At 42.1% G+C, this 12278-nt stretch overlaps 1 protein-coding gene across 1 annotated transcript; it reads right to left on the reverse strand.

Annotated features, from left to right (window-relative positions):
• Nucleotides 1-3821: 3821 nt before the first annotated feature.
• On the reverse strand, nucleotides 3822-9754 carry LOC106085309 (uncharacterized). Its single transcript, XM_013249510.2, has 2 exons — nucleotides 8945-9754; nucleotides 3822-4765 (listed from the first exon to the last, which is right to left on the reverse strand). The coding sequence occupies exons 1-2, from the start codon at nucleotides 9448-9450 to the stop codon at nucleotides 4300-4302; spliced, it is 972 nt and encodes a 323-aa protein (XP_013104964.1). The 5' UTR covers nucleotides 9451-9754; the 3' UTR covers nucleotides 3822-4299.
• Nucleotides 9755-12278: the final 2524 nt, after the last annotated feature.

Below are 12278 nucleotides of genomic sequence, written 5' to 3' on the forward strand. Positions count from 1 at the left end.
TGAACCTCACGCTCTAGATCGTGTAGATCTAGCTTAAGGCTTCTGGGCGGTGGGTATCTATCCACAAGATGATGATTTGGATGGTTTCTGCGATAACAGCCCAAAAGGTATTGCTTAGACAGCATGTAGTTATGTCTTCGCACTGGTAGGATCTTTGTCTCCTGATGGAGGTGGTCCATATGAGAACTGAGGAGACAGCCCGTCGCAGTTCGGAGGGCGGCATTCTGACAGATCTGAATATTATTCCACTGCCTGCCACAAAGTTGACGTGACCACACTGGCGCTGCATAACTTACCACAGACCGGCCAATTGCTTTGTACGTGGTCAACAAGGTTTCTTTGTCTGCACCCCAAGTGCTGCCAGCGAGTGACTTGAGGACCTTGTTTCTACTTTTGACTTTATTGCAGATTGCTGTGGCATGTGGGGAGAAAGTGTAGGAGTTGTCAAATGTGACGCCAATTATTTTGGAACACTTGATGGTCGGAATCATTTCTCCATCGACCATCACAGTCAGCTCAGTATTCACCTCACGCGTATTTGTAGTGAACAGTGTGGCTGAAGATTTGGTGGCGATATCTTCAGATTTCTTGCAGCGAAATATGAGGTAGACGTTCAACCTATCGTAAATGTCATCAATGGGTGGGGGGCCTGATGCCATGATCGTACAATCGTCCGCATATGATACGATCTCTATGCCGTCTGGAGGGGGTGGGATGGAGGATAGGTAGAGGTTAAACAGAGCCGGAGATTCACCCCACCTTGGGGAACTCCCTGTTTCAGTCTACGGTGTTTCGACTTCTTTTCCCTAAATTCCACAAATGACTGGCGGCCACACAGATAATTCGCGACACATCGTTTCAGGCCTGGCTGGAGGGACGTGTTGGCGATGTCCTCAAATAATTTGGCATGGCTGACCGTGTCGAATGCCTTCGATAGGTCCAGTGCCACGAGGACCGTCCTATCACATGGCCTGGGTTGATTGAAACCACGGCAAATGTGTGTGGTGATGGCATGCAAAGCTTTTGTTGTGCTGTGCAGTCTCCGAAATCCATGTTGATGCTCGGCGAATGGAAATTCTCCTACGAGGCTCGGGAGGAGTAATGCCTCAAGCGTCTTTGCCACTGGTGAGAGAAGGGAGATCGGTCTGTACGACTCCCCCAAACTCGGGTCTTTTCCAGGCTTCAGTAGCGGGATCACTCTGCCCATTTTCCAGACATCGCGAACTAGAAGAGTGTTCAATGACAGGTTAAGTATAGTGGTAAGGTACTCAACTCCAGGTGAATCCAGATTCTTCAGCATCAATGTAGAGATTCCGTCGGGGCCCAACGCCTTGGGTGATTTGGCGCCACGGATGACATTCGTAACTTCGCCCACGGCGAATATGGCGAATGGCTCTCCTCCTTGCCCTGTCTCTCTCGGGATGCACAATAAATTGACGGTTGAACAACCTGGCGCATCTCTTCGGATCAGTCACGGTTATGTCGCCAAAAGTGACTGAGGTCCTGTCGTCCCGTCTACCGGGGTTCGAGAGTGACTTAACACTGGCCCACAGTTTGCCTGCACCGGTGCCTAAGTTACATTGCTCCAAGTGTTTCAGCCACAAATTCCGTTTATGTTCGTTGACTACCCCCTTTATTTCCAGATTCAGCTCGCTGATTCTGGGGTTAGCGGGGTCCATAGCACGAATCCCAACACGCTCGTCTGCGAGTACCACTGCTTGAGCCGGGAAATTAGGTCGCACTTGTGGTATTCGACCGGCTGGTATAAAGCGAGCGGCTGCTGCGTTGATGATGTCTCGGAATTCCCTCTCATCCACAAGCACATCAGAGGGGGGTGGCAGTTCACTGAAGCGGCGATTGGTATACTCTCTGAAGCCAGTCCAGTCGGCCTTCTTATAATTGATGAACGTCCGGTGCTCAGAGGTTATGAAGTCGGGTGGTCGGTCGATGGTGAGAATTATGGGGAGGTGGTCTGACCCCAAAGAGATGACGGCTTGCCAGGAGACGTCACTCAGGAGATCGGGGGATGCAATTGAGATGTCTGGCGAGCTGCTACACCTCCTCGTAATCCTAGTGGGGGCATCCTCATTCACCGTGCAAAACGTGGAGCTATCTATCTGCTCTGCCAAAGCTATGCTACGCTGGTCGTTACCAAGGGGAGAATGCCATGACGTATGATGTGCATTAAAATCCCCCAGAACCAGACGACTATGGTCAGATAGCAACCCACTTATGTCGGGGTTGTAAGCCTGACCGTTAATCGGGACACAGCTACCAACCGGCGGTATATATCGACGTTTTGTAACAAACGTCTCAACCTTGGCTAGTCCATTAAACAGGCTGTTGCAGAAAGGTCAGAAGTGGGATTGGGGCCCAGATCAAGCCAAGTCGTTTGAAGAAGTGAAGCAAAGATTAATTGAAGCGCCACCGTTGGCATGTCCCCATTTCATCAGGCCGTTTATTTTACAAACGTATGCCAGTGATGTGGGTTTATGTGTAGTCCTTGCACAGGTATTGAAGGTGGTTATCTCGTATGCAAGCAGAATTACACGATTACACGGTAACAGAAAAAGAGTGTCTCCAATAGTTTGGGATATTCGAAAGATGAGGCATTACATACAGGGTGGCTGATGAATATTGCTACAATGATGAATATTGCTACATTTTTTTTTCGGTGTATGGAATACATTTTTCTTTTATTCATGTTAAATTAAATTATTAAATTAATTATTAAATTATTATTAATTAAATTAATTAATTAATTAATTAAATTAATTATTAAATTATTATTATTAAATAGAAAAAAAGTTATTACATTTTTTTTTGGTAGCGGCTTTCATCAGCCACCCTGTAGAAGGTTACCACTTAATAATACTGACGGATCACCAGTCGCTCAAATGGCTTAATTCTCTTCAATCACCGTCAGAAAGAATAACCCGGTGGGCACTGGAATTACTGCAGTACGATTATGAAATCCGGTACGGGAAAGGTCAATAAATACAATGTGATTGCTGATTTCCTTTCCGGGTCACCTCTTAAAACGGAAGAAGATTTTGCAAACGCTTAATTGTGTCGATCATGCAGATGACCACTGGTATTCAAATCAAAAAAGTCCACAAGATTCACTCGATTATCAAATTGGCGATAAAGGAAATTTACGACGACATATTTACGATTCGTCCGCATTCAACGAAGAAGACACCGTGCCCTGGAAACTGGTAGTCCCGAAAGTTGACAGAAAATGAGTTCTAAAAGAATGTCATGACGACATTACAGCAGGTCACTGGGGCACTAATAAAACAATAGCACGCGTAACAAAACTTTACTACTGGCGCGGTAACTTTAGAGATATTGCTTCGTATGTGAGACGCTATGAAAAATGTCAACGATTCAAACTTACAACAATTCCCAGCAGGTAAAACGCATACATCTTTTGCACCTCATCCTTGGCATACATATGTGCAGATTTTGTTGTTGTTGTTGTAGCAGTGTGTTGTACACTGAGGCGGCAGCCCTTGCCAATGAATGATTCCATTGGGTCAATCCGGTACGTACAACCAGCTGCCATGGGATTGTGCAGATTTTGTTGGCCCTTTGCCAAGGTCGATACACGGAAACACAGCGTTAATTGTAGCCATAGCGGTTTCAAAAAAATAAATAAATAGGAAAAGAAAGTAAAGGCAGTGCTTACTCTCCTGCGAACAGACCTAAGGTATGATGAATGCCCAAATCGACGATATGATTATTCAGATAATATTATATTTTTATTTGAGTTTATTTAATTTTAAAATATAAAGTTAACATTTGCAGTATTTGTGTGTATAGAAAACATATAAATATGTTTGTAAAAGTATATAGAACAGGTGTTGAACATAAAATTGTTGCGCTTTAAGGAAGACAAAGATAAAGATAGTATTTTTATATTTGAGAGATAAAAGCAACGCTTTGATAGGACAAAATATGTTTGTTTTTTTTTTTTTTTATATAGTTTATTTCAGTGTAGTTAGTTTCAATAGGTTGACTCGGCATATTTCATAATCCTTATTTACTTTCTTAAAAACAAAGTAATCGCAGGAGACCTTGATAAAATTTTAAGAAACAACTCATGAATAACATAAACAGTAAAATCTTTGGTTTTATATATGTATGTGATGCATGTATATAATAAAAGAGATTATTTTTCTAATACTTTAGTAATAAGAGCCACTCACATCCTACTAGGAATTAACATAGTTTCGAAAAATAATTTTAAAAAAGCCATATTTTGGGGTTTTCGTTTGTTTCCTCACCTCCATTCTTTTAGAATACAAGTTCTCTTTTTTCGGCTAAATATTCTTGTAGACCTGGTGGTATTGACAGTTTGGCAATGTCTTCAAATTTTGTCGTGCGTTGTATAACTCGGCGGCATAGATCTTGTAATTTTGGCACATTCAAATAACGACTCAGAGGATATTTCAATATGACCGGAAACGGTGGTTGAACTTCATTTGGTACTTTAACAAAACATACAAAATTATCATTTGTACATCGATATAATATGTCTTCGATCATCTCGACTATGGATTCATATTGCAGCTCTTCAAAATGCCAATAGTCATTTCGATACTCTAGTCGATAGTGCAGTGTCACATTGACAATGCGAAATGATAACGTGAATTGACAACCACTTGTCTCAGAGTCCCGTACTAGAAATGATCCGGTTGGCTTGTCGGTTAATTGTTTTTGGGCATCGCGTCTTGATATTTCTCCCCAATACCAAACTTGGCTGAAAAAAGGAAAAAACATACAAAAATAAATAATATTTAAAAATAAATAAATTCATTCGATTATAGAAATTAGAGAAGGTTTGCATGGCAGAAATGATGACAGCTGAACCATAGTCTTTTATCAACACACGGGTGTACACTGGCGGAAAATGAGGGAACTCAACAGGTACTTCGACAGCAACAGCTTGTGAAGCATCTAAGGAGGACTCTTTCACACCGCTAATGTCCAGGGTCTCGAGGAAGAGTGATTGCTTTCCCAACTGCCCCTGGATGCGTAAGGAAACTTACAATGACAATATCGAACGAATCTCGTGAGAATGAACTCCTGGCGGATTCAGAAGACAAAGCTAACGCAACAGTGTTGGAAATTCTGAATCTTGAGTTATGGTCCGGTTTCTGCAGATATATCTCCACCATTGTAAGGTCAAGGCACTAAAGGCCCTACTGATGAAAGAAGGGTTTGACGTGGTTCTTGGCCAGCAACCATGGGTGTGTGGAAGAATGGTTCATGGTTTAAAAATTCCTGGATTTAAACTACTCAAGGTACGGGCTATGGGAGACACATAGTCTGTATTCTTGCAAAGAGTAGTCTAAATGTTTTTCGTTTCTCGGCGCTAAGCACAGAAGATTCCGTAGAAGCAAACCTTGAAATTAATAAGTCTCATTACTGGCTGGCTTCCCGATAGGTTAGGTTTAAGTGGCAGTCTGCCATCAGACTCTCTTAGACGTTTTCGTCCTTTGTGATACCACAGGAACAGAAGAATAAGATGCCTTCTACTTCCTACCGTTGAACCTAAAGTGGAACTCCTTCTAACTGCTAGTGCGGGACACACACACAGATGGTGTTCTATAGTCTCTTCTTCTTCGATATCCCTACAGCTTCTGCAAAAGTCGTTGTTGGCAACCTTCAGTCTGCCGGCATGTTTTCCGATTAGACAGTGACCTGTCATGACGAACACAATGACTGAGACGTCTGTTCTAGCCAATGACAGCAAAGCAGTAGACCTCTTCAAGTCTAGATAGGGCCACATCACATAGTTACCGAATGCTGCACACAGCACAACTGCACAGCCCCCTCTTTGTGACCATCTATCATTCATTGTCCTTCGGGCCTAGTCCTAAAAACTTAGCTTACAAGTCGCTAGAGGCATACCCACAGATTCTAGTATGCCTAGAATGTGTAAGGTAGTTCCTAGTCTCGCAAGCTCGTCAGCTTTAGAATTCACTGGGTTATCTCTGTAGCCCGGCTCCCAGAACAGGTGAATTTTGAACTGTTCAGCCATCTTATTGAGAGATCTGCAGACGAGCGTGATGGGATTCGTTGTATGGACCCCACTAACCCCAAAATCAGTGAGCTGAATCTGGAAATAAAAAGGGTAGTCAATGGACATAAGCGGAATTTGTGGCTGGAACACTTGGAGCAATGTAGCTTAGGCACCGGTTTAGGCAAGCTGTGGTCTACTGTTAAGTCACTCTCGAACCCCGGTAGACGGGATGACAGGATCTCAGTCACTTTTGGCTAAGTAACCGTGACTGATCAGAAGAGGTGGGCCAGGTTATTCAACCTTCAACCCTCCCGAGCCTCGAAGGAGAATTTCCATTCGTCGAGCATCAACATGGATTCCGAAGACTGCATAGCACAACTATTTTGCATGCCATCACCGCACACATTTGCCGTGGCGGTCCTCGTGGCACTGGACCTATCGAAGGCATTCGACTCGGTCAGCCATGCCAAACTATTTTAGGACATTCCCCAACTCGTCCCTCCTGCCAGGCCTGAAACGCTGGGTCGCGAATTATCTGTGTGGTCGCCAGTCATTTGTGGAATTTAGGGATAAGAAGTCGAAGCACCGTAGAGTAAAACAGGGAGTTCCCCAAGGCGGGGTGATATCTTCGGCACTGTTTAACCTCTACCTCTACTCCATTCCACCCCCTCCAGGCGGCATAGATATCGTATCATATGCGGACGATTGTACGATCATGGCATCAGGCCACTCATTGTTGACATCTGCGATAGGTTGAACGTCTCAACGAACTTGCCTCATATTTCGCTGCAAGAAATCTCAAGATATCCGCCACCAAATCTGACAGCTCTTTCACATTCTCCCCAAATGCCACAGCAATTTGCGATAAAGTCAAAAGTAGAAACAAGGTCCACAAATAACTTGCCGGCAGCACTTGGGGTGCTGACAAAGAAACCTTGTTGTCCACGTACAAAGCAATTGACCGGTCTGTGGTAAGTTGTGCAGCGCCAATGTGGTCTCATTAATTTTGTGACACGCAGTGGAATAATATTCAGATCTGCGAAGGTCTGTCTCCTCAGAAGCCTTAAGGTAGATTTACATGATGTAGAGCGTGAGGTTCAGCGCTACAAGACCTCTAGATTAAGCGGCATGTCGTGCGGGTCTAGACAACACTCAGGCAGACACGGTAGCAGATGTGACAAATAGCTACCGGGTGAATGTCGTTCTTGGAGAATGACCGTCTCTAGTTGCACCTTAAGAGATTGACTTCCCGGGGAGTAGTTCTGGCTCAATTACGTTCCGGCAGATGCAGTCGCCTCAATTCCTACAGAGAAAGGATTGATGTTCTGTAGGAGCTGATTGTGACCAGGGATCACACGACACAAGTCATCTGTTTAACTGCCTAGCCAGAACCACTCGACTCAGAATTAATCTTCGGTCATATTAGTTGTGAAGGCTACACGGGCCCTATGTTGGTATGTTGTACTTATAACGAATTTAGTGCGACACAGACAGCAAGGCAGTCATTAAATCCTTCGAGAACGTATTTATGAATTCAAAAACCTCTTTCGACTGTCGCAGATTTCTTAAAAAGATGGCTGAACAGTTCAAAATTCACCTGTTCTGTGTGCCGGGCCACAGAGATATCCCAGGAAATTGTTAAGCAGATACACTTGCGAGACTAGAGCTTAATTCCAGGGGAATCTCTAGCAACATGTAAGCTAGGTTTTTAGGATAAGGCCCGGAGGGCAACGAATAAGAGGTGGTCACAAATGGGGGGTTGTGAACATTGCAAAATTATGTGGCAAAATCTAGACTTGAAGAGGTCTACCGCTTTGCTGTTGCTGCCTAGACCAAACGTCTCAGTCATTGTGTCCGTCATTACAGGTCACTGTCTATTCGAAAAACATGCTGGCTGACTGACTGAATGTTGCATGTAACGACTTTTGCAGAAGCTGTGAGGTCATCGAAGAAGGAGAGACAATAAAACTTCTGCTGTGTGTGTGTCCCGCAGAAGGAGTTCCACTTTAAGTTCTAATTTGTTGAGAACTTTAGCGGATGTGAACATTCTCAAAATGTTGAGATTTTTAAAGCAAACTGGTTGATTCAACGGTAGGAATAGAAGCCATTTTTCCTCTTCTCTTCCTGTGGTATCAAAATGGACGATAACCATCTGTCTGATGGAAGGCTGCCACTTAAACCTTACCAATACACACGGGTTGGAACTCTGTGCTCCAATTTGTGTAATGTTCATCGCCATTACGAGAAGGTCAGCTGGGAACTAGCGGGGGCGTCCGCAGCTTGCGGATGGTGCAATGCTTCGTATACGGAGTAGCTGCATTTGCAGTCGCGTACAATCAGCGATATCCAGTGAAGAGTTTAGTAAAAGCCAAAAAGATGGATCAACAAGAACATCAAGAGTCTTAACAAAAAGCCTGGCGGCAGCGGCTGTTGCATAAGTACTGAGTGCTTACGATACTCGATATGACAAGACGAGTTATTGACGCCTTAAAATAAACAATGAACATAAACTTCCCGTGGCGATCGGTTTTATGGACCGGAACGAGCTTGCCCACCAATGAAGCTTGACGAGAGTCACTTCCTCTACATACAAATGAGGCTACAACAGCATTATCCGTGCACTATAAACTATTTTGTACATTTGAACGCACTCAACAAGATCTGGTAGTCTTTAATTAACTTTTCAAAATCAATATTACGACGACTCGACCCTAGGTCAAATCAAGTGAATAGGTAAGGGAGTTAGGTGACCTCGCTTCACTAGGAGAACTAGACCTAAGTATTCGCACAAGGAGGTAGAAGAGAAATGGCAGACAAACAAACATTATGTTAAGGAATTTGGATACCAACGCCACCTCAATTAAAACTCCATTGTTAGTTAATATTATTCCTTCGTAACTTTTATATACTTACTTGAGCATTTCACAACTTGCTTCGTACATAACGCGATTGGGACCATCTTCGCGTTCTAGCCATTTCTTCTTGATAAAACGTTTCAAATCATTTGAGAATGGTGTAACGATGTCAGCATCATCCGTTGTGACACTACGTTTGAAATTGAACTGCAGTGGTTCGTGTATTGGAGAAGCCGTTGTGAATTCAGATGAAGCATCTGTAGTCGCCCCGTCACCTTGGAATGACTTGCGCCGTCTAAGAGAGAATCTAAGGCCAATTTTCTTTCTAAAACGTTGAAATGCATTTTTCTCTTCTTTACGTTTGCGGCCACTTCCAGGATTACAAGCTGATTCAGCAGCTTCAATTGTGTTGTTGTTATTGCTTTGCATTTGTTGTATGGAGGAACTTGTAGGTTCAGTATCAGATACGGTCGCGCTTATATTTATCGAATTTTGTGACTGAGATTTCTTTCGCCTGGTCAGTGAATGGAACCATCCGATTTTCTTCTCTTTTTCCGAACTCATCCTCGGTTCAAATAGTTCTTTTTTGTCTTAATTGCTGCCTCCTGCGGCGGATTCTTGGACCTAGTTGAAAACACAAGACTAGGTAGTGTAGTTTATCCACTTAGCGATATTAGTCACTGTATCTCATTTCTTTTTGCTTTAAGCAAGTTATTGGCGACAAATGCAAACATATACACATTTCTGATGATGATTTATTTGATTAAGTTTTTAAGTTTTTGGTGGTATGTGGGTATGTGTTCTTATTTTGTTTTTTTGCACTTTGTAGTGCGAAATGCGAGTAAATGGATGTTATCGACTAGTATATAAAGAGTCGACAACTAATCGTTTATTCGTCTCTTTGGTATAAAGGTCGAAGTTGGCTTTTAGTGGATAAAAAATCGAATAGTCGATTAAAAAACCAATGACCGTTGGTCGCCTAGAGAATCCGCTAGACTGGTAAATATAAAACGACCCAACAATTGAAAATCCATATTTTTTTAAACACTACAAACATTTCAATGATAACATAATACTTTTATTAATATTTGTGTTTTTTTAATTACCAGTATATCGGACGCGCTGACTTAAGGCTGGTATTATGTTCGATTTTCACAGATGAAAACACATGTTTTTCGCGAATACTTTTTTGAAACACTGCAAAAATCTCTATGATATCATTACATTTTTATTAAAATTGTTTCATAAATTATGGGTGAATGTCTTATAGAATGAAGAAATCATTAAATCCATTATCTAAAAAACGTAATCGGTGAAAAATATCGCAAACCTGCCTTTATGGATAAATAGAACGCTTTTCCCCAAAATGATTTCTTGACACATTGACACGTTGTTGTTGTTGACAGCACTGACACGTTGGTCTTCATCTTTTTCCATTTGTAGCATATCATCATATCATTGACTTTCCTATTTGTGCCATCTGAGTATCCTGCTGTCTGGGGTTTGTGAATTTTTGGTAGGGCAGCATAAATGGCTTCCTGTTTTGATACAGTTTCTTCCTTTGGTTTTCCTACGAATGCGGTAATACTGGCTTCCAAACAGCATATCTCATCAATTATCAGAATGCCCTTACTAGCGTTGGTGGTCATCGTCTCGGATATTTCGTCCCATTCTGTCTCGGCTGCTTTTCGAGTTCCCTCTGAGCCGGCAAAGTTTTCGGTAAGCTGTATAACTTCGTCATTTAAGGCTTTGACATCACATTCTGCTTGTTTACTGGCTGGTTCAAGTTCTTTCTTGGCGGTTTTGGCCTGACTTGAACATGCATATTTTTACATGCTTAAGAGCGTCCTCTCTCTTCTTTTTGTGCATTTCCATTGTGATTTTTAATTCCTTGCATTCGACTTCCAAAACCTCTTTGGCTGCCACAGCAGCAGTACGCTGTTTGCGCACCTTCATCAACTCAGGTTCCTATTGTTTCAATTGACTCACCAAGCTATGGCTTTCCTCTTCAGCTTTTTCTCGCATCGCTTGTATAGTGACTTTGAGACGTAATCCAGCATACTCGGCTAGCTGCAAATCATATTCCAATTTTTCGTTTTTCGCTCTCAGGTCGACCAATTGCGACTCCAGAGCACGTTTCCCGTATCTTTTCCAATTCGATTGTAGCATTCACCAGCTCTGATTCGCACGCTTTCATCTCTGCACCTTTTTTTGGGACCTCTGTCTCAGTCTTCATGTTCCTATCATCCTCATCCAAACCAAGAATGTTTTGAAAGTGTCTTCCCGGCCTCCAGCCTAATTTGCATGCTTTCTTCTATTATATCATGTCTAATGTCTTCCTCTATCTTTCGGTTTAAATATTCGAATAGATATTTGCACCCTTTGGGCAAACACCCTAAGCTCGTATAGAAATGTTCCCATACGAAGGAACTCCCCATTATTTCCATCTTCGATTCCGTGAAGGATTTTTCTAAATTTGAAACCTTTCCAAATGCATCCCTGACGCACTATGAACAATTTTGTCTAACTCGACATAAACGAAAACCCACCATTCGTTGTTGTTGAATGAACTTTCTAAAAGCAATCTTAACGAAATATATACTAGCACATTCACTTTGAATACGTCACTATTCGACAGTTTCACATCACTATCATGCTACTATTTCATCACATTTACTTTCAACAACCGTCACGTTAGTGTTATTTCACTTCACAAGTCCCTATCACGACACTATGAAAATATCGTTATAGAAAAACTACACGTCACTATGAAAATTCCGCGAGAGGAAAACGGCACGTCCCTATTATATCGGGGTCATCCAAATGTGCAGGACTCCTGTTACACATCGAAGAACGCGTCAAGGAAAAGAGCCATTTCGCTTGATTGTTTGGAAACAACTCAATTTATTTTACTCCGAAACGAACCTTAATACTGAATACATGGTTAAAATCTCACAATCGATACAATGCTTAAGAACGACACTGATAGAAAAATTACGGTACTTTGCCAATACCGCGTGGTAATATTTTGTTAGCGTCATTGGCAAAGATTTTTAATACCATTTGGTATCAATTCATTACCAGACAAAGGAGGCTATTAAGAATTGACGTCGTCACATTTGTATTCTTGTCAGAATTGTTGTTGAGCTATGTGCTTCAAATGTTGACGCCATTATAAAATTTGTTAAACAAATAAATAAAGTGTTTTGATACAATTTGAGTGCGCAAAAAAACTGCTCAAATACTAGAAAGCGGTGAAAAAGGATATAGTTCAAATTCCACATCAAAAACATGACAGTCTCCTGTTTGGTAAAAGATGCTGTGTTGGTGTATTTATACGAAAACCACTTCTGGGAATCAATGGATATGGAATCAATTGCATAATATAATGA

This window comes from Stomoxys calcitrans, chromosome 5 (genome assembly GCF_963082655.1).
Source record: "Stomoxys calcitrans chromosome 5, idStoCalc2.1, whole genome shotgun sequence".
NCBI lineage: Eukaryota > Metazoa > Arthropoda > Insecta > Diptera > Muscidae > Stomoxys > Stomoxys calcitrans.

Bases quoted from the DNA above. Each gene is read 5' to 3' on its own strand.
- LOC106085309 (XM_013249510.2), bottom strand. From the start codon at position 9,450: ATGAGTTCGGAAAAAGAGAAGAAAATCGGATGGTTCCATTCACTGACC. The intron at 4,766-8,944 runs GTAAGTATATAA...TCCTTTTTTCAG, and splicing joins GCAAGTTGTGAAATGCTCAA to CCAAGTTTGGTATTGGGGAG.